A 23,851-nucleotide genomic window follows, 5' to 3' on the forward strand; every position below is an offset into this window, starting at 1 on the left:
AAGAGTTAGCCAATAAGAAGCTAGAGCTAATAGGTCAAGCAGTGATGCTGCAAAACAATTCCACACCAATCCAGAATTAGGATAATAAAAGGGTTATTTATTTAAGGGGAAAACTTAGAGATTACCATCCTAAACAACAGTCCTCTGAGCTCAAACAGGAACAGAGTTTAGCAGCCAGAATGGGAGCTGGAAGCAAGAGAGCGGGTGCATGGTTCCCACTGCTTTTTAAACTCTAAGAGACCACACCCCATTAGGCTGGTATCTTAAAGGCTATTGGCTGAAGGAGCAGAATGTGCTCCCACAGCACTTCCCCTTTTTGTTTAAATAAGAGAGTTCCAAACCCAATACAAAACTATATGCACTAGGAACAGATATCAGGTATAATTAGAATTACAACCAGCATAATTAATATTAATCAAGGAACACATGCTAAATATTTTAATAAACATTCTATTCTATGGAGTCTACGTCTTCTATAGGAAATGGCTTGGCTAAATCATAAGAGTACAGTAACTACGACTATCTAATCTTCAACCCCATCAAAGGCCTGAGAAGGGAGATAATATTATTTGAGCAGGCAGGAAGTACAATCAAGTAGCTTACAAAGTGAACAATATGTGACGGAGACAATTAGCTACCTGAGCAATCACCCAGAGTCCCATTTTGCAATGTTGAAGCAACTAACTTTGGCTAAGGTCTAGTGTAACTGACAGACCATTTTAAGAGGCAGGAATTTTTTCAGAACTATTGTTCCCTGTCTTGGCAAGATTTGACAGTCCTGCTTATCCATTTCTGAATACTATGTAAGTTGTCAGTGGTTGAGGCATTGTCAGTTCCTTGCCCAAAGGCCAGTTTTACCAAGAAGAAAACAAGGTCCAAGTAGAGTATCTCTGGTGCTCAACATTCTCTCGGGAATAGATTGGTGCTGTCAGAAGCAATCATGTCTCATGTCAACAGAACCCTAAATTATTTAAATGCCATGTTCCACAGATCCTTGAAGTGGTTGAAGAATACTATCTAGACAGAATAATATCTCTATGTATCTAAAGAACCTAATTGATCTGACTGTATGTACAACAAACATGAACAACTATTGACCTATATACCTGTATAACTTAAAGACTAAAACTTCATGTAAGAATATTAAATAATCTGTAAACAAATGTGCAACAAATGAGGACAATGACCTCAAAATGTAAACAATGTATAAGTATCTTGATCAGAGGTAGGAGTAATATATAATGCAATATGAAAATATACACTAAAAGTAGTATCAATATGCAAAATGTCCTAAACTGAGGTAGAAACATGCATATTTACAATCTGACAAAATAACTTTTGTATATATGTAAAAATAATATAAACAAAAGTAACAAATATTATTTGAACATGATATACCAATGTAAATTATCCATAAATAATAGCTCACAAGTATTCACTCTATTACCCACTATCATTCCCCCCCCCCCGTTTTTTTAACAAACAGTTTTTATCCCAACCCTCTATCTAGTACAAGTAATAATCTACAACCCCTAAACAGTGTTCCCAACCCTATGGACAAATTTTTTTAGGACAAGGGCATTTGTCTTCTGCAATTGCTTCCCACTGTCATGGGGAAGATGTTCTCTTAATGGGATTCTCCAAAAATAAGTTGTGCTTAAGTTCCAAAGTTACTGTCTAGTATTGTTGCAAACAATTTCCAAGCAGTTAATAGGTTGTTTTTTCCCCCAAAGTTCTCATTTGGAGTTCTCGCCAGAATATGAGAGGGTGTACCATTTCAGCAGCTGTCTTATACTAGTGCTGTCTACATCACGATGTCATCTCAGCTAGGTGGAGTGGTTGCTGTGGGGCCCCATCTTCTTCCTGGAAACTTCAAAGATTACTACAGGAAAAGGATCTGTAGGAAAATTTATTGTTCATCATGGAAAACTTAAACATCATTCATATAAACATACATACAATGAAGAATATGATATAGACAAAATAGGCATGGGGAAAGTAAAATTTTTCCTAAAGTCTTTCTTCTGTCCCATACCAGATGGCTACCGATGTGATACAGAAATTCTGAATGTACCTTTTAACAACAAGCTTGGATTTAGAGAAGTACAGAGCCATTGTCCAACTCCAAAACCAGCTAAATATATTAGTATGTTAATGCTAATTATATTTATTAATATATTCATATATATGAGTGTATATATATATATATAAATGTAAGTGAAACAGTACCTTGTTTCGTAAACCATATTCTGTTTTCTAGATGCTCCTTAGTGGATAGTTATTTTTTCTTCTGTCAGCATTCAAACATCCAGGGTCTCTTGAATTTTTGATGACGTGTAATTTTCCTGCAAAGTTAAGAACATAACACTGCCCCAACCCTATATGGCTTTCTTTACCACTTGTATGGTTGTCACCATTGTGGATGAGCTGTCATTTCTCTGTTTCAATAGGTTTCTCCTTTTCAAAACGAATATTTATTAATTTTTATGGTATTCATAATTTTTCTTCTCCTGTGGAAACAAGAGCAAAACCCCTTCCCAAACATAGCGCATCTCTTGGTTTTCATTGTGAGGTCAGCACATCCTTGAAATATACTGGCTGATTCAATTCAGAACTTTTTTCCATTATCTAATACCTCTCTGCTGTTGTTGTTCCTTTCTCATTAGTGTTAAGAAAATTCAAAGTTAATAAAGCATTATGCAATCTATTTCTGGGGGTATTTTCCATCTCTTTCTGTTTGTTCAGCATATCCTTTATAGTACATTTTGACCTTTCTATAACTGCCTGACCTATAGGATTATTTGGTATACATGTAATGTGCTTTATGTTATAATAAGCAAAAAACCATTTCATTTTCTTACATACATTGCTGGACCATTGTCTGTCTTTATTTGTGCAGGAATGTCCATGATGGACTTAACTTCTAGTTTAGTGTGTGATTACTGAATCAGCCTTTTCTGAGCTCAAGGCAGTTGCACATTGAAAACCTGAATACATGTCTATGGTTGTGATGTAAATATTTTAATTTGCCAAGTTCTGTAAAATAGAACACATCCATCTGCCAGATTTCGTTCCTTTGAGTACTCTCAGGGTTACTCCCTGCAGGCAATGGTGTTTGATTATACAAAGAGCAAGTAGGACATTTCTTCTAATGTCCTTAGCTTGTTGCCATGTAATAGAAAACTTTTTCTTTAAACCTTTGCTATTGGCATGATTTTTTTTTGAAATTTAGAGGCCTGCAACACACTTCTAATCAATAATTGATTAATTTCTACGTTACCTTGTGCTAGAGGACCCAGCAGACCCAAATGAGATTGGATGTGTGTTATGTATTCTTGATTATGTCTTGCACCTAGATGAACAATGAAGTCAATTCCATATCATCTGGTATAAATTCAGCAGTTTCAATATGTAAGACAGTTCTTTCTGCATATTGTGAATCAGTAACTATATGGAGAGGTTTTTAAAAATAGCTTAGTACCATAAGAATAGCATATAATTCTGCCTTCTGGACAGAATTATAAGGGTTTTGTTACACCTTACGTAATTCTTCTGATTTGTAACCTGCCTTCCCTGTTTTACATGCATCAGTATAAAATGTACTGGAGTTATTGGATCATCACGTAAAATTCAGAGAGGAATCCAATAAGTTCTCTTTATAAGGTTAAGTCTATCGCTTTTGGGATAATTGCTATTAATTTCTCCACCAAAATTAGCATAAGCCATTTGCCAGGGTTCATTGTCTTTCAATAACTTTTTTATTTCATCACCAGTAAAAGGTACTATAATCTCTGCTGGGTCTATACCTGCTAATTGATGAAGTCTCAATTTACCTTTAATTTATGATTATAATTTATAATTATAATTTACCTTAATTTATAATTAATTTAAAAACTTTTCCACATAAATTTTTAAATTTTTTACTTGGTTTCTGTAGTAAAAAGATCCATTTTAAGATAATATCATCCCTCTGCATTAAAATTCCTGTAGGAGAAATCCTGGAAGGTAATATGACCAGAATACAATTACGATTTGGATTCACTCTAGTCACATGTGCCTCCTGTAGTTTCTCCTTATCAATCGTCAATTCCTTTTCCACTTCAGCTGTTAATTCTCTGGGACTACTCAAGTCTTTATTACCATCTAAGGTTTTGTTTAAATGAATTATTAGATCAGGTGTTATCTCAACAGCCGGTCGTAGACTGGAAATATCTCCCAATAAACTTTGAAAGTCATTAAGAGTCTGCAACGAGTTTCTCCTAATTTGTGCTGTTTGTGTTCTAATTTTCTGTAAACCTATTCTGTAACCTAGGTCATTAACAGAATCTCCTCTTTGAATCTTTTCAGGAGTAGTTTGTAATCCCCATTTAGGCAAGACTTTCGTTACTTCTTCAAACATCCTTTCTAGCCAGGCGGTGGTGGCACACGCCTTGAATCCCAGCACTCAGGAGGCAGAGGCAGGTGGATCTCTGTGAGTTCGAGACCAGCCTGGTCTACAGAGCTAGTTCCAGGACAGGCTCCAAAGCCACAGAGAAACCCTGTCTCGAAAAACCAAAAAAAAAAAACAAAAAACAACAACAAAAAAATCCTTTCTAAAGTATCTGCATTTGAATCAGATAACAAAATGTCATCCATGTAATGGTATATTATAGACTTAGGAAATTTCTTACATGTTATTTCCAATGGCTGGCTGACAAAGTATTGGCACAGGGTGGGGCTATTGAGCATTCCTTGTGGGAGGATAGTCCATTGATATTTTCTAGTAGACTGAGAATTATTATAAGTAGGCTTTGTAAGGGAAAACTTTTCTCTATCCTTTTCTTGTAAAGGTATAGTATAGAAACAATCCTTTAAATCAATAACTATGAGAGGCCATCCCTTTGGTAACAGAGAAGGCAGAGAAATTCCATATTGTAGAGGAATAACCATATTATAGGCTGAATAACCTTGTTGATAGCCCTTAGATCTGTCACCACTCTCAATTTTCCAGATTTCTTTTTAACAAAAAATACAGGAGAATTCCAAGGGCTGGTAGATTCTTCTATATGTCGAGCATCTATTTGCTCGTGTATAAGCTGTTCTAAAGCCTGCAACTTTTCCTCAGCCAGAGGCCACTTCTTAACCCATATTGGTTTCTTAGTCAGCCATTTTAAAGGTGGGGCTGTTGGTACCTCTGAAGTTTTATCAATTGCTTTGTGTTCTTGTACAGCCCGAATGGCTGGTGCAGTTGTTTGTATGTCTTCTAATGTTTTTCTCAGAAGTATGGGCCTTCAGGAATGTTATTCTGGGTATTCCATTGCTGCAATAGGTCATGACCCCACAAATTCACTGCAATATTGCCTATAAATGGCCTTAGTCTTCCTATTTGCTCTTCAGGCCCTATGCATTCAACCCATACTTTTTTTTACCCAAGATATGGCTCCAATTCCCAGAAACTGAACATCTACATCTTGAAGAGGCCAAGTTAGATGCCAAGATTCTGGAGTAATGATACTTACATCCATACCCACTTCTAATAAGCCTTCAATAAAAATACCATTTGTACAAACCCTTATCTTTGATCATTTATAGAAGTCTGTCAAAATATACGTTTCCTCTGTCCTACTGGAGTTTTTGACTCATCCTCCACATTTAATCCATCATTCAGACCAATATTGCTTTTTACATCAGGTATTGGATTTTTTAATTTTTCTGGAGAGAGATGTTCTCAACAGTAACTGGGAATGTCTGTACCACATTCATCATGGGGGCCTGCCAGAGGCCCCCCATGGCATTTCCTGATGGTATTTGGTTGCCTTGTCTACATATGACTTCTATATATATCTGAAGGCAGAGTCCTCCTATTTCTGCCATTTCTAGGAATCCGTTGTCTACAGTCCTTTCTCAGATGTCCCATTCTACCACAATGAAAACATTTGGTATTCTTATTCTCTTACCATTGGAAATTGCTTCTCCAGCCATGCTCAGTACCATAGTCAAGTGTCTTGACATTCATTGTATGCTAGACCTGTTCATCCATGGGTGCTGATCTGATCTTTAAAGGCCCAAGGATCCATTTGCACTCAATGATGGCATTATCATAAGCCAAAGATTCAATTATTATGCATCTAGCTTCTGTGTCAGTTACCCCTATTTGTACAGCCCTAGTTAGTTTTTGAAAAACGTCACTAAAAGTTTCTTTCTGACCCCGTTTAACCCTAAAATATGATTTGACTCTCTTTCTTGGTTCCTGAATTCTGTCCCAAGCCTTTAAACTGCTGTGGTTCATAGGGACAAGGTGTGGTCATCATAAAGAGCTCGATCCTGAGGATCAGGGTAAAGTCCTTCACCTAGAATTTCATCTAGGGAAATCTCAAGTCCTTTTGTTTTTTTCTTGTTGCTCTAAAATTCTCACTTCCTCTTTTAAAAAGAAACTCCAAAGCAATTGCAGTCCACTTTCTAAGACTGCTGAGATTAACTGAGCCCAATCTTGAAGCATGGCTTTGTTACTGAAAGCCTACTTTTTGACCATTTCCCTTACAAAGGACGAATGTAGTCTCTAAGCCACAATTGCTTGTTTAATTTCTTCTAGATAAGTCATATATATGGCCTCCCATGTATATTCCTTGACAACCTTAGGGTACTTGGAGCCAGATACTTTTTCTGATGTTATTACTGGAAAGGCAGGCAGGACTCTTGAGAAGCTATCCTGGAGATTTTTATGTACCAATGAGGTTAAATTTTGCCTTTTTATCTTTTGTTCCTGGTCATCAAATTTGATAATTTCCTCAGTCTTTTCAAATCTGTTTACCACTGCATTTTGTAACATCTGGATCTCCTGTCCAGTGTTCTGCTCTAATGCCCTCATTGAGGATTCCAAGGTATGAAGACTGTCCAGTAGAGATAATATCTCATCCTTGAACATAATCTTTATAGCATGCATATTATCTTCCTGGAGAGACATTCTGTCAATCAATCTGTCATACCCCTTTGACAGAATCCGATTGATACACTCAACTGTGTGAATTCTGTCAAATAATGTTTCAGCACCCACTGTCATTGATGGGTTTTATGTGCCAAATCAGCTCTTTCCTTCTCCAGAGTGCTGACTCTTCCTTTAAATAAATTACTACCAGTCTGTACCATTTACAAAAGTATCTCAGTTAACCAAGTTTTGTTAGTTAAATTGGTTGTATCCTTCAGCTTTCCAACCTCTTTCTTGAGATGATAAAAAAATAAAGTAAATAGAAATATTGTAAATGTAATTCTTGTTTGTTTCCTGTTTTGTTATATGCAGTTTTACTACGTTAAAGTTAAAACCTTCTTTTTTATTCAAACAGAAAAGGGGAGGTGATGTGGATGTTCCTTCTGTGTGCTATGATTATCATTAATGAATAAAAAACACTTTGGACCTATAGCAAGGCAGAACACTGGGACCTATAGTAGGCAGGGAAAGCAAGGCTGAACACTGGGAAAAAGAAAGGACAGAGTTAGGGAGATGCCATGGAGCTGCTGATGGAGATAGAGTTGCTGTAACTTTGGCTGGTAAGCCACTGCCATGTCTTGATACACAGATTAATGGAGATGGGTTAAATTAAGATGTAAGAGTTAGCCAATAAGAAGTTAGATCTAATGGGCCAAGCAGTGTTTTAAATAATACAGTTTCTATGTGATTATTTCTGGTCTAGGCTAGCCAGGCAGTCAGGAACCAACAAGCAATCCTTTTTATTACAGTGAGGCTTATAAACACAGCCTCCGGCACTTCTGTGTCACCCATCCACCCGGATATTTTCTTGTGTGTGCTTTGTTTTCTTCCTATAGAACATATTCTACAGTTATCAAAGCATATTTTTATAGATATTTGAAAACATTATATCCACTTTTATTCTTCACTTTAGCTACTGACTTCTGGGGTTTACCTAATGGTTAATATTAAACTAATATTCTATGCTAATATACATATAAAATTCTATATGTAGTTATACTATTAACCATTTTTCTGGTGTGCATATCAATGTCAAGTGGACTCAAGATAAGAGGAGGGAATCTCAACTGAAGAATGGCTCCAAAAGATTCAACTGTAGCAGACTACCCTGTAAGACATTTTCCTGAGATTTCTTAGATTTATGGCCCAGTCCATTGTGAGTGGTGTCACCCCTATGCTGGTGTTCCCAGATTCTATAAGAAGGAAGACTGAACAGGCCAGCAGGAACAAGCCAGTAAGCAGCATTTCTCCATTGCCTGTGCATCAACTTATGCCTCCAGGTTCCCGTCCCATTGGGTTTCCTGTCTTGACTTCCTGGCTTCCCTTGATGGAATGATTCAAAATACACATACAGAATAAACCTTTTCCCTCCCAAGTTGTTTTTGGTCATGTTTCATCACAATAGTAACCACTAAGACATCAATTATCTAAGAGTATAATGTAATCCAAATGATTTCAAGTAAAGTCGCTTTGAGACAGGATTGTGGTTTACAGATGTTCCCTCCATATAATAGGGTATAATATTTATTTAAACAAGTATCAGGTGTTTACTCGCCAAAAACTCCCCTCCTTTGCCTTCTTACAGTATAAAGAAGATGTTGACTATGCCCCCAAAGAAAGGACATGGGTGTGATGGCAGAAGACAGAGTTTTCGTGAGGTTTCAAAAGTCAGTCATGCTGAAGTGAACGTTCCAGTTGCCATGGTAAGACCTGAGGTAATTTGTAACTGTAACGGCGTAAATGAATGCAGACAGATTGTAAAAATATATATAGCCTTAATGGCGAAATAGACTTACAGAACCACCGTTCCCATGGAGACCAGGAAAGCAGAAAAGGGACGGCTGGGAGCAAGCTTGCCAAACTTATAGGCAAACATTAGCCCGAGACAAACACGCCCCCTAAGGGGCGTGACTTATCCCTACATCTCCCCTTTTTGTCTAAATAAGACAGAACTAAACCAAATACAACTATATACAATAACAACAAATAATAAATATAACAAACAATATTGAGAACAAAAGCTTTGCTAAACATTCTATCTCAAGGAGTCCAAATAATGTAGAGAGTAACTACAATTATATAATCTTCAACTCCGTCAAAGATCTGAGAAGGGAATAAACACTACTCAACAAATGAGATATATCCAAAATGTGCAACAATTGACAGAGACAACTGACTACCTGGGCAATCACCCAAAGTCTCGTTTGCAAAGTTGAGTCAACCAATTTTGGCTAAGGCCTAACATAACTAACATACCATTATTAAAGGCAAGGAACTTTTCAAAACTATCTTACCCTGTCTTGGCAGGATATGACAGTCCTATTTTATCCATTGATGCATGCTCTGTATCTCTGTCAGTGGTTGAAGTATGGGCATTTCTTTGCCCAAAGGCCAGTTCTGCCAAATAGAAAGGCTCCAGGTGGATTGTCTTTCGTGCTCAACATTCTCTCAGAAATAGAGCGGTGTTGCCAGGAGCAATTGTGTCTCACTATCACGAAACTCTGAGTTAGATTAAAGGCCATTTTCTACAGCTCTTTGAAGAGGTCGAAGATTATCTATCTATACTGAGTATAATCTCTATATATCTAGAGAACCTGATTAGTCTAATTATAAATGACAAACTTAGATGACTATTTATCTATATAATTCTCAATATCTATCTAACTTAAAGACTAAAACAATAAACAACTGTGTAACAAATGAGGATAATGACCTTTAAATATAAACACTGTACAAATATACATTGCAATATGGTAAATATATATCAATATACAAACATTATATAAGTATCTTAATCAGAGGTAGAAATGTACACTGCAATATGGTAAATATATACAATATATATATATCAAAACAATATATGTCAATACATAAGAATGTTTTAAACAGAGGTAGAAACATGCATGCATACAATAGTCAATATAATTTAACTTTGTATCAATATACAAGAATCTATACCAATATATTTGTCTAAAAGCAGTAACACACAATTACAAATCTATTATCCCATCATCCCTCTTTTTTTTTTTCAAAATGATCCCTGAGCTTATAAAATTCCTCCCTCAACCTCCCAAGCCCTAAATGATGTCCCTAAACCCAGGGGTAAACTTTACTGGGAAAGAGGACGTCATCCTCTAGAATTACTTCCAGCTGTCATGGGGGCGACATTCTTTCTGGGGGATCTTGTGAAAGTAAAATGATGGTTAAATTTCAAGATCAATGTCTTTTAAAATTGCAAATAGTCTCTGAGTATTTTGTGGCAGTCTGGCCAGAATGTTGTACAAGATGTGCACCATTTCAGCTAACCAAGTTGGGATCATTTTGTGCAGCTGGTATCCAAAACAGGTCTTGTAGTAGAGCTATCAGTATCATGACGTCATATCAACCAGGTGGAGTTGTTGTGGGGCCCCATCTTCTTCCTGGAAACTTCAAATGTCACTTCAGGAAAAACTCATTGTTCATTGTGAAAAACTTAAACATTAATCATATAGACATATATAGACATACATATATATATTCAATGAAAAGTATGATAGATATGAAGAAAAGCAAAGATGTTTTCTAAACTCATATTTCTTTCTTTCCCATATCATGGCTCTTGACATGAGACAGAAACTCCAGAAACTCTAGGTTTTTCTCTTACTAACAGGCTTGGAATTGGAGAGGGACTGAGCCAGAGTCCAACTTCAAAACCAGCTCTATATATTTATAAAGAAATGTTTAATAAGACATATAAATAAAAATTAATACTTACAAAATGTGTCCATCCATCAGTAATTAAATATTCAGGGTCCCTCAATTTCTTTGTTTTTTTTGTTTATTTTTTTGATTTTTTTTCGAGACAGGGTTTCTCTGTGGTTTTGGAGCCTGTCCTGGAACTAGCTCTTGTAGACCAGGCTGGTCTCGAACTCACAGAGATCCGCCTGCCTCTGCCTCCCAAGTGCTGGGATTAAAGGCGTGCGCCACCACCGCCCGGCTTCAATTTCTTTGAAGATGAGTATTTTCCTGTGGGGATAAGAAAAGAACCCTGCCTCCAACCTATCTGTATTTCTTACCATCAGTATGTTCGCCATTCTTATGAAAGAATTGTTATTTATCTTTTCCAAGTGGCTTCTCTTCTTCAAACTGAACCTTTATTAATTTTGATGGTATCCACAATTTTTCCTCACCTGTGGAGATAAGAGCAAAACCCCTTCCCCAATGTAGCACATATCCTGGTTTCCATTGTGACGTCAGCACATCCTTGAAATAAACTGGATAATTTAGTTCAGTAGACTTTTCCATTATCCAATGTCTTTCTGCAGCCGTTGTTCCCTTCTCATTAGCGTTGAGAAAATTCAAGGTTAACAAAGCATTATGTAGCCTATTTCTGGGGGGTTTTTCCACCCCTTTCTGTTTGTTCAACATACCTTTTATAGTTCGATTTGATCTTTCTATGACTGCTTGACCTGTAGGTTTGTATGGTATACCTGTAACATGCTTGATATTGTAATAATCAAAAAACCGTTTCCTTTTCCTAGAAACATAAGCAGGACCATTGTCCGTTTTTATTTGTGTAGGTATACCCATGATAGCCATGACTTCTAATAAATGAGTGATTACTGAATCAGCTTTTTCTGAACTTAAAGCAGTTGCCCACTGAAAGCCTGAATAAGTGTCAATGGTGTGATGAACATATTTTAATTTGCCAAATTCTGCAAAGTGGAACACATCCATCTGCCAGATTTTATTCCTTTGGGTGCCCTTTGGATTAGCCCCTGCAGGCAGTGGCATTTGGTTATAGAAAGAGCAAGTAGGGCATTTCTTTACAACCTCCTTAGCTTGTTGCCATGTAATTGAAAATTCTTTCTTCAAACCTTTGCTATTGACATGATGTTTTTTATGAAATTCAGAGGCTTGTAGCACACTGCCAATCAATAATTGATCAATTTCTGCATTACCTTGTGCTAGAGGACCTGGCAGACCCGTATGGGATCGGATGTGTGTTATGTACATAGGGCAAAGCCTGTTCCTGATCAAATCTTGAACCTGGAGAAACAATGAGGTTAGTTCTGTATCATCAGGTATAAATTCAGCAGTTTCAATATGTAAAAGAACTCTTTCTGCATATTGTGAATCAGTGACTATATTAATAGGTTCTTTAAAATCCCTTAGTACCATAAGAATGGCATATAATTCCGCCTTCTGGACAGAAGTATACGGACTTTGTTCCACCTAACCCAAGTCTTCTGATTTGTAACCTGCCTTCCCTGATTTATTGGCATCAGTATAGAATGTACGGGCTCCAGTTATTGGAGCATCACGGATGATTCGAGGAAGAATCCAAGAAGTTCTCTTTATGAAGTTAAGCCTCTTGCTTTTTGGATAGTTGTTATTAATGTCTCCCAAAAAATTAGCACAAGCTCTTTGCCATGGTTCATTATCTTTCCATAATTTCTTTAGTTCATCAGCAGTGAAAGGCACTATAGTTTCTGCTGGGTCTATGCCTGCTAGTTGATGAAGTCTCAGCTTGCCTTTTATAATTAACTCAGAGACTTTTCCACATACGTTTTCAATTTCTTACTTGGTTTATGTGGTAAAAAGATCCATTCCAAAATAATATCATCTCTCTGCATTAAAATTCCTGTAGGAGAAATTTTTGATGGTAGTATGACAAGAATACAATCGAGCTCTGGATTCACCTTGTCCACATGTGCCTGTTGTAATTTTCCCTCAATCATTGTCAGTTTCTTTTCTGCTTCAGCTGTTAATTTTCTGGGACTGTTTAAATCTTTATCACCATCCAAGGTTTTGTTCAAATGAATTATTAGATCAGGTGTTATTCCTATAGCTGGTCGTAGACTAGAAATGTCTCCTAACAGTCTTTGAAAGTCATTAAGGGTCCATAGGAGATCTCTCCTAATTTGTCCTTTTTGTGTCTTAATTTTTTGCAAACCTATTTTATAACCTAAATAATTAACAGAATCTCCCTTCTGAATCTTTTCAGGAGCAATTTGCAATCCCCATTTAGGTAAAAGTATCTTTATTTCTTCAAACAGTCTGTTGAAGGTATCCATGTTTGAATCGGATAACAAAATGTCATCCACATAATGGTATACTATAGATTTGGGAAATTTCTTGCGTATTATTTGCAATGGTTGGGTCACAAAATATTGGCAGAGGGAGGGACTATTTAACATACCCTGGGGGAGAATGGTCCAGTGGTACCTCCTTGAAGGTTGAGAATTGTTATAAGTAGGCACTGTGAAGGCAAATTTTTCACTATCTTCTTTTTGCAAAGGTATAGTGAAAAAACAATCCTTTAAATCAATAACTATGAGAGGCCATCCTTTTGGTAATAAAGAGGGCAAAGGAATTCCAGATTGCAGAGGGCCCATCGGTTGAATAACCTTGTTGATGGCCCTGAGATCTGTCACCATTCTCCATTTGCCTGATTTGTTCTTAACCACAAATACAAGAGAATTCCAAGGGCTGTTAGATTCTTCTATATGTCCAGCATCTAATTGTTCTTGTACCAGCTGTTCTAAAGCCTGTAACTTTTCCTCACCCAAAGGCCATTGCTTTGTCCATATCGGTTTCTCAGTCAACCATTTTAGAGGCAAGGCTGTTGGTATCTCTGAACGGACATCAATTGCTTGTTCTTGTACAGCCCGAATGGCCAGTTTTCTCCGTTTGTGATATCTTTTAATATTATTCTCAGAAATATAGGCTCTAGAAGTAGCAGGAATGTTAATTTCGGTATTCCATTGTTGTAATAGGTCACGACCCCATGAATTCTTTGCAATATTGGCTACATATGGCTTTAATTTTTCTATTTGTTCCTCTGGCCCTATACATTCAACCCATCTCGTGCTCTGCCTTACTTGAGATAGGGTTCCAATTCCCAGGAGCTGAACATTTACATTCTGAAGAGGCCAATACGGATGCCAAGATTCTGGGGTAATGATACTTACATCAGCATCTGTGTCCAGCAGGCCAGTAATAAAAATGCCATTTACACACACTCTCAATTTAGGTCTTTGATGATTTATAGAAGTTTGCCAAAACACATGTAACTTATCTTTCTGATCATTATTGCTTGTAACAGTAGGCATGGGGCTTCCTAATTGTCCTGACAAGGCACGTTCTCTGCAGAAAGTGGAAATGACTGAACCATGTTTGCCATGGGGTCCTGTGAGGCCCCCCCTCTCACGTTTCCCGACTGTATCAGGTTGCTTTGTCTATCTCTTGTAGACCTTCATTCATTTGTCCAATGTCTGCCTTTTCCACATCTTCTACATAAACTTGAAGGCTCAGTCCTTCTATTTCTGTTATTTCTAGAAGATGCATTATTATTAGTAGTAGTAGTAATAGTATTTCTGAAAATCCGTTGTCTACAATTCCTTTTCATATGACCTATTTTGACACAATTAAAACATTTGGTATTCTGGTGTCTCCTTTTACCATTGGAAATTGCTTCTTCTACCCATGTTTCAGTGCCATAATCAAATGTATCAACATTGAGTGTATGCAAGACTCATTCTTCCTAGGGCGCTGATCTGAGCTTTAAAGGCCCCAAAATCTTTTTGCATTCCACATTTGCATTTTCATAAGCCAAAGACTCAATCATTATACGTCTTGCTTCTGGGTCAGATATCCCTATTTGTACAGCCTTAGTTAATCTTTGTAAAAAGTCACTAAAGGGTTCTCTGTGACCCTGTTTAACTCTGACAAATGATTCCATTCTCTGTCCTGGGTCTTGTACCCTGTCCCAAGCCCTTAAGGCTGCTGTAGTACTCATGGAGAGTGTGTTTTCATCCAAATTAGCTTCTTCCTGAGGGTCAGAAAAGAGCCCTTCACCTTGAATTTTATCTAGGGAAATGTCAATTCCCTTCGCTTTTTCCTGCTGTTCTAAGAGTCTAGCCTCTTGCCTGAATAAGCATTTCCATTTCAATTGCGGTCCACTCTCACGGACCGCAGAGCTCAGCTGGAGCCAGTCCGAGGGGGTTGCTCTGCTTGTCGTGCCCCAAGATCTTAGCATCTCTTTAACAAAAGAGGCTTGCATCCCAAAAGTCATGACAGCCTGTTTAATTTCCTCGAGGTCATTCATACGGACAGGCTCCCATGTATCCTCCTTGATGACCCTAGGGTTTCTGGAACCAACCACCGTCTCTGTTGTTATTACTGGAAAGGCAGGTAGAGCTGTAGGTAGAGTTTTGTGGAAATTGTCCCAGAGAGATTTACCCACAGATGGAGTTAAAATTTGCCTTTCTACCCTTTGCTCTTCTTCATCAGAATTTAGAAATTCCTCAGTCTTTTCAATTCTATTCACCATTGCCTTCTGCAATGTCTGAATCTCCTGTCCAGAATTATGTTCCAAAGCCTTCATTGAGGATTCTAAAGTATGAAGTTTGTCCATTAGAGATAACATCTCATCTTTGGACATAATTTTTATGGCATAAACCGTGCCTTCTTGTATTGACAATCTTTCCGTCATTCTGTCATAAGCTTTAGACAAAATCCGATTGTCACATTCAGCAGTTTTGATTCTCTCAGTTAATGCTGCATTTCCTACAGAAAGGGACTGAAGCTTACAATCCAAATCAGCTTTTCCCTCTTCCATAGTTATGAATTTCTCCTTAATATCAGCCACTAATGTTTCAGTTCCTACAGAAAGGGACTGAAGCTTACGATTCAAATCAGCTGTTCCCTCTTCCATAGTAATGAAGTTCTCCTTAATATCAGCCACTAATGTTTCAGTTCCTACAGAAAGGGACTGAAGCTTACGATCCAGATCAGCTGTTCCCTCTTCCATAGTAATGAATTTCTTCTTAACATCAGCCTGGCGAACTTCAAACTGATTCTCAATTGTTTTTAAGCATTCAATCTCTGCCTTAAGAATCCTGGATTCATCTCGTAAAGACTTTATCATATTTCTATTATCAAACCATTTGGTGCCAATGAAAACTACGAATCCCAGAAGGATCCATAGATGTGGGGTGATAGACACCTCTTGTAAAATCTCCCATATGGTACAATTAAAAAAACTGTTAAATTCTTGAATACTAATGTGTTCAGACATTTTATGTTTAAAAGAAAAATTTTTTTACCTGCAATGATCGGTTCCTGCCAGTGATGGTCTCTGTGTTTTTGGAGCCTGTCCTGGAACTAGCTCTTGTAGACCAGGCTGGCCTCGAACTCACAGAGATCCGCCTGTCTCTGCCTCTCAAGTGCTGGGATTAAAGGCGTGCGCTACCACTGCCTGGCCGGCCTCAAACTCACAGAGATCTGCCTGCCTCTGCTTCCCAAGTGCTGGGATTAAAGGCGTGTGCTACCACTGCCTGGCTGGCCTCAAACTCACAGAGATCCGCCTGCCTTTGCCTCCCAAGTGCTGGTATCAAAGGCGTGCGCCACTACTGCCCGGCTAAGTCACTTTGTATCAGACCAAATGTGCTGCTGTGGCAGCTTTTGTTGCAAAACCGCAGGTACTTGAGCTTCTGCTAATTCAGGCAGTGGGGTTCCACTGCAAACTTAGCCAAGGCAGGCAGAATGGGCCTGTGTGGATGAATATGTCTCGGACTCGGCACTGGGGCTGGATTCACGAACTAAAAAACAGCATCCGGGAGGGTGCTGTGTTAGCTAGCTGGCTACCAGCTTGAGTCGGGGGCAAAATAGCCCACGTAGGACGCCAAAATGTAACAGCGTAAACGAATGCAGACAGATTGTAAAAATATATATAGCTTTAATGGTGAAATAGACTTACAGAACCACCGTTCCTGCGGAGACCAGGAAAGCAGAAAAAGGACGGTTGGGAGCATGCTTGCCAAATTTATAGGCAAACATTAGCCTGAGGCGAACACGCCCCCTAAGGGGCAGGACTTATCCGTACATGTAACCATTTGTGGGAACAAAATCATTTAATCTTGAAAAAATAAATGTCTGAAAACTTCTGACAGCCAATGAAGACTGAGCTATAGTATTACATACATTTTATCAGGGAAACACATGTCTTTTTTTTTTTCCTTATTAGAAAGAAACGATTGATTTTCTTGTCTTTAAAACTTGCTTCTGGATAAAGCTAAGCAGCATACCATGACACTGCTAAGATTCACAAGTAGGAAGTCAGGCTTTCTTATAACATCTTTATTGGGCCATAGTTAACATGCCATGAAATGTAACCCTTAAATTACTAGAATTAACAGTGGTTAGTGAATACATAATTAAACAATACTCACCTTCTATAATCCCTAATTTGAGGTGAAATTTTGGAGACACACTGTCCTCACTATAAGAATTTACACAGGAGGGTGCTGTGCAGAACCTTCCACATAGCTGTAGAGAACTTTCCTGGGCTTCTGTGCTTCTCATCAGCATTGTTGGCTGATGTTTAATCAGCCTGGTCTCAGTGTTTTCCAGCTCTTCTTTAAAGAACACTAACTTCTGTGGTAGAAGTGGCTGTCCTTCTGAGTCTTTCTCAAACCAATCTTTTCTTTTTATATTACTAAATTTAGTGGCTTCAGATGTATTTCCTTTCGAATCTGTGGTTTGGGAAACTCTGGAGAGCTGACTGTCTCTTCCTCTCAGCAGAAGTTGGAACAGCTGGATGCTGGATCAAGCTCTGGTAGCTGGGTGTGGCAGCCAAAAGCGGCCAAAGGTCAGAGAGTTTGCGAGAAACCAATGTTATTGTGCTTCTAACTCAAACAAAGGTCCCACCTAGTTGCAAATCAGAGAGTTCTGCTCTCTGAAGGCTTTTGGCAACAGGTGTGACTCATTGCCAGACCTTGTGCTCCTAAAATAGGTAAGTAGTTAATTCCTACCTAAAACAAAAGTCTAAGGATCCATCTAAGTTCCAGTTCCCCTTGTGGAATTAACTTGGGATTCCACCCAGGGAGTGGTTTGCCTACAGAGTGCTTGGTCTAGGGCATGAGCAATGGTCTGTTAATACAGTCTTTTGTTTTACTTCTATGTTTTAGGGTCAGGGGTATATTAAGCTGTTGGAAATTAAACACGGGTAAATTTTCAGTACACACTGAAAAATTCCCTGCTGATACTATCCTGATATATATTTCTGCATTTTATTATTTTTCATTTGCTTCTTCGTATTCTTTACTGTATTTCTAAATTCCCACGCCTCCACTCTGGAGAAAGGTATTTTTGTCGAGAATGGCCCCAACAGCTGGGTGGCTGGAGATATTACATTATTCAAGGATGCCTCTTTTCCTGGGGAGGCAGCTGGAACTCCTGTCCTGGACTGAAAGGTCTTGTGGAGTGGCAGCTGGAACCTCTCTCCACCTGATGTTGAAAGTTATTATTCTCTGTCCATCCTTCTTGTCGAATGACCATGAAAGGATGGATGCCTAAAGCCAGTGTACTCTGCTCTATGTCTGCAGTGGCTGACACCTCCCACTTGATCTCAGTACCTGCCACTGTTCAGTCGTCATGTCTTATCAGTATCATCAGGTCCAGGTGGGGCTCTGGTTCCTGGGATGTGGTTATTAGGGTAATATTTTTTGAAACAATTTCTCTCTATGTGGAGACTTCAGAGCTCAGGAGACAAGGTGTCCTCACCCACACACTATATTCTGCTAACCTGTCAGACCCTTCCTATTTCACAGACAGAAATGGGAGACACGTAAGAGGCACTGCTGACATGAGACTTCAGTTTGGGGATGATTCTCCAGGGCTCTTGCTGAATCCTCAGGGGCACTTTCTTTTTCTTCTTATTTTTCCCCCAGAAAGAGAAATTACCTAATGTTTATATCTGAGTACAGAGAACTTGTAACATTCAGAGGCCTCATTCACTTTTACTGCTCTCTCTCTCTCTCTCTCTCTCTCTCTCTCTCTCTCTCTCTCTCTCTCTAATATATATGTGTGTTATGTTCAATTATACACATATGTATATATGTACAACTGAAGTTGTTTTAGTTGCTATTAATCCAAGTAAATAGGCAGTATTTTGTTACTTCACTTCATTAAGGAAATTGAGTCTCCCTGAATTTTATTGGGATTCATGACACTGTAAAAGCCACTTTTGTAAATATCTCTGAGATAAAATTTCTCACTTTGGAATGCTTGGGACGCTGTATCCCAGCAATGCCCCTAAGACTTTTGTAACCCTATTGTTTATCTAGGAACTTCAGTCCCAGTTTCCATGTTTCTGAAGTCTCAGCATATAGTCATAGTCATGGTCATGGCTGGGTCTTCACACCATATGTTCTCACAGCAGTCTGGATTTGACTTCATTTCAGAAGACAATTATTTTAGAATTGTGTGATAGGATCAAGTATTTGGAGCCAGTGTATGCTGGCTCCTTTGTGTTTCATCTCTCCTCATCTCACATCAGCTCCACCTCTGGCTGCCCTTGGCTGAGTCCCTAGTTTGCCAGAATTTTTCAACATTTTCCCATTGACCTTGAAGCCCTTATCACTTCTGTTTTCTCTAGGCCTAGAGACTGCCACACTCATACCTTGTTTTTTTTTTAAAATAGATAAATAAGTTTATTTATTTTACATCCTGTCTACAGCTTCCCCTCACTCCTTTTCCCCTCCTCTCATCCACTTCTGTTCCCCCCCCCCCCCAAATCTACTCATCCTGTGTTTTTGTTTAGGAAAGGGCAGGTTTTCATGAGTATCAACAAAACATAGCATGCCAAGCTGTAGTAAGACTAAGTTCCTCCCCATGTGTTTAAGGCTGGTCAAGGCAACCTGGTATGAAGAGTGTGGTCCCAAAAGCCTTTAAAAGAGTTGCAGCCAACCCCCGTTCCCACTGTCAAGAGTCTCACAAGAGGATCAAGCTACACAGCTGTAACATAGATGCAGAGAACCTAGGTCAGTCCCGTACAGGCTCTCTGGTTGTCGGTTCAGTCTCTGTGAGCCCTGATGAACCCAGATTAGTTGATTCTGTGGTTTTCTTGTGCTGTCCTTGACCCCTCTGACTCATACAATCCTTTCTTCTTGTGTTCTGCCTAGTGTTTGTCTGTGAGTCTTCATTTGTTTCCATCAGTTGCTGGATGAAACCTCTCTAATGACAACTGGGTTAGGTCTTCATTGGTCACAAGAGATGATCAGTTTAGGTTACTTATCTGCTATTGTTAGGAGTCTAAGCTAGGGTCTTTCTTGTAGATTACTGGTTTTTTTCCTGACCCTGAAATCATCCCCCTTTCTAATCATCTCTTTCAGTACTCTTCCCCTCTGCACCAAACCCCTACAACCTGTTGATCATGTTCCCTTCCATACCCACCCTCAGTCCACTTATGAAATCTCTTCATTTCCCCTTCCCAGGAACCCTCCTTGTTACCTAGCTCTCTGAGGCTATGGATTGTAGCATGGTTATCCTTTATTTTACAGTTAGTTTATACTTAAGAGTGAGTACATACCATGTTTATCTTTCTTAGTCTGGATTACCTCACTCAAGATGATTTTTTTTCTAGTTCCATTCATTTACCTTCAAATTTCCTTGTGCTCTTGTTTCAACAGCTGAGTAGTACTCTATTGTGTAAATGTACCAGATTTTATTTATCCATTCCTTGGTTGAGGGGCATCTAGCTTGTTTCCAGGTTCTGGCTATTGCGAATAATGCTACTACAAACATAGTTGAGCAAGTGTCCTTGAGGTATGATTCAGCATCCTTTGGATATATGTTCAAGATTTGGTATAGTTGGGTGGTGTGGGTGGTGATATATGCTGTGAATATGTTTTATTGCCATTGATTGATTAAGAAGCTGCTTTCGGCCAATGGTTTAACAGAGTAAAGCCAGGCTGAAAGATACACACACACACACACACACACACACACATATATATATATAGAGAGAGAGAGAGTAGGTGGAGTCAGGAAGAAACCATATAGCTGCCTGCAGGAGACAGATGCTTCCACTGGAGCCTACCAGAACCTTGCTGATAAGCCACAGCCATGTGGTGATACACAGATTAATAGAAATGGGTTAATTTAATATATAAGAGTTAGCCAGAAATATACTTAAGCTATTGGTCAAACAGTATTGCAATTAATACAGATTTCTGTGTGATTATTTCGGAAGTCTGCGTGGCTGGGAAAAGAACAAGCAGCCTCCAACAACAGATTGATTCCCAGTTGTAATGTGCCTGCATTACTCTCTACAGTATAGTTCACGCTACTGTACCATTCACTAGCTGGGCAAGGGCCTGGAGATTAAAGGAATGCACAAGAGACATGGATCATTTGAGGGGAGATAATGGTGAATGCCATTTATTCAAACTTAGAAAAACCTTATATACCTAGCTGCTGCACAGTGGAATTCCTCCCAGGCAGGTGGGAAATTACCAAGTCCAAGATGGAGTAAACAATGGCCCTATAACTAACCCCCAGGAATGGGGCAGAGGAAGCACAGAGCAAACAGGGTATTTAGCTGGAAATTGCAACAAGATGTCTGGCCAGAAACTGTCCTCAAGATGAACCCCAAGAGGAGGGGTAGACGCATGGGCCCTACAGTTCCCTCTTTTATATAAATTACATGACTAGGCCTGTGTTGGGTGGCATTGGACATCAGGTGACACCCCTTACCTGTCATGGGAAAGTGTCCAGATGAAAACACATTTCCTGTCCTAGGTTGGGGCAGCCCCCCAAAACCTTTCCTGTTATTGGCTCACTAGGCACCCATCACCAACTTCAGTCAGATCTATGCTGAAAAATCCTCCGGGCAATAGCTGAGTGGCGACTTTGACCTGAGCTTGCCTCTGGCTCTGGCACCATGAAAACATGAAGATGATGCTCCAGCACATATAAGCACTTCTTAAGGAGACTGTGCCTGCTCAATCCTTAATGAGTCTGCCCGCAAATTAGAGCTCTTTAAGTAAGGTCTCATTGCTGGTGGAAGGAACCCTGGTGTTGTTAACTAGAATAATCTCAAGAGCCAATTTGTAAATTGTGCACTCCAGGGTCTGTGAATAGCAGCATTAAGCATTTTCACTGTATCTCCTAAGTTGTAGCCTTAGCAGTGGTCTTGAACCAAAATCAATTGCAAAGGTAACTGCATTATTTCTTTGTGAATATAGCTATTAATATTATTTTGAGTGGCCAAGGAATTTGCAACCTGTCCCGATAAGGTATCCATTGTGCTAGCAGAAGCAACTAACTGACTAATGTGGCAACTCCAGCAGCCATAGCCGCTGTGGCAGCCACAGCAATGGCGGCCATTATGGTTGTTTTACCAAAATTTCTTCTTGTTCAATGCAGGATGAGTTGATCATCACGGGATGTGTTGACAGGTAGAAGGACAATCCTTGCCACTCAGATCACCACACCCAGCTCCTCAGGACCCCAGCAACTCTTTAGTTGACAAACCTGCTCAGAAAATTTTAAAACTCTAGAAATATTAGTAGGATGATAAAGGCAGGATGATAAAGTACAATTTTTTTGCTGAATGGGAATTAAGAGTCTAGGGGGAGGCAGTAATGCACTCAGACCAAAGTATGGAAGGACTTCAGTCATAACTCAAGATTCCAGGCCAGCAGCAACTGATTGGACCTGGGAAAATTCTGCTAACAGAAGTATCTACAACTGAGGAATTTTCCAAATTCTTGTGATAATATTTTATGTGGTATCCAAAGACACAGTGGGATTACCTCTGCAAAAATTCACAGATAGGAAATAGGGCCACATAGGGCTATACAATTCTACTGGCACCAGAAAAAGAGGATTCTTTACTAGTGTCTATTTGATTTCTTGGCTCTGTCCTGTCCTCAGGCTCCTGGACAGGAAAATCCACAGCACGACCCACACTGGACTGTCAGCATCCTGTGGGAAAACACAAACAGCCCCTCTTCCCCACACCAGTACAGGATCTGGACCACACCAAATTCCATCTGCTAGGTTCTTCCATTTGACATGAGGCATCATGGAAGAAACTGGCAGCCAATGCAGGTCAGTAGCGGTATGAGATTGAGCATCAGCAGTCAAAAAATTTAAGATGTATAAAATAAAAGATAAATGGTCTCAGAGGTGGGACCAGATTCCCCCTTTTATATTTTATGCAAATAGGCTTTGAGCGTACCATGCACGCATTCCATTATAGCTTGTCCTTGAGGATTATAAGGTATTCCTGTTTTATGAGAAATAGACAACTTAGAACAAAATTTAGCAAAGCCAATTCTGGTGTAGGCTGACCCATTGTCAGTTTTTATAGTTTTTGGAACTCCCATGTAGGTGAAAGCCTAGAGACAGTGACTTTTAACATCTTGTAATTTTTCTCCTATATGGGCTAAGGCAAAAATAAGATGAGAATATGTCTCTACGGTTATGTGAACATATTGCATATGCCCAAAAGAAGGGACATGGGTAACATCCATTTGCCATATATTTTTAGGGGCAAGCCCATGAGGATTAATTCCCAAATGAGGAACAGCTAAAAGTTCTGTGCACAGAGAGCATTTTTTTCAAAACAGTATCAGTGGCCTGCTCTTGAGATATACTTATACTTTATTCGGGCAATAACCTGGGCCACAAACATTTGGCAGATGACAAGACTATTAGCCAATCCTTGGGGTAATGTTACCCATTGGTAGCATCTATATGGTTCTTTGAAATTTATAGACGGTATACTGAAAGCAAATTTATCAGAATCTTTTGGATGCAATGGAATGGTGAAAAAACAATCTTTCAGGTCAATAACTAAAAGATGATATCCTGCAGGAATACCCACAGGCTTAGGCAACCCAGGTTGAGTTTCTGCCATTATTTCCATACAATCATTCACTGCTCTAAGACTTTGCAGCAGCCTCCATTTACCAGACTTTTTCTTAATAACAAAGACAGGAGTATTCCAGGGAGAAGTGGATGGCACTATGTGTCCTGTCTCTAGCTGTTGTTGGACCAGGGTATGAGCAGCCTGTAATATTTCCTTACTTAGGGGCCATTGCTCTATCCATACAG

At 39.0% G+C, this 23,851-nt stretch overlaps 1 protein-coding gene across 1 annotated transcript in view; it reads left to right on the forward strand.

Moving 5' to 3' along the window:
* The window catches only part of Ankrd26 (ankyrin repeat domain containing 26), an 84,680-nt gene that overhangs the window by 48,371 nt on the left and 12,458 nt on the right, over nucleotides 1-23,851 (forward strand). The window contains 1 exon segment of the mRNA XM_075971193.1: nucleotides 8,550-8,679. Within this exon segment, the coding sequence (XP_075827308.1) occupies nucleotides 8,550-8,679 (130 nt within the window).

This window comes from Microtus pennsylvanicus, chromosome 4 (genome assembly GCF_037038515.1).
Source record: "Microtus pennsylvanicus isolate mMicPen1 chromosome 4, mMicPen1.hap1, whole genome shotgun sequence".
NCBI lineage: Eukaryota > Metazoa > Chordata > Mammalia > Rodentia > Cricetidae > Microtus > Microtus pennsylvanicus.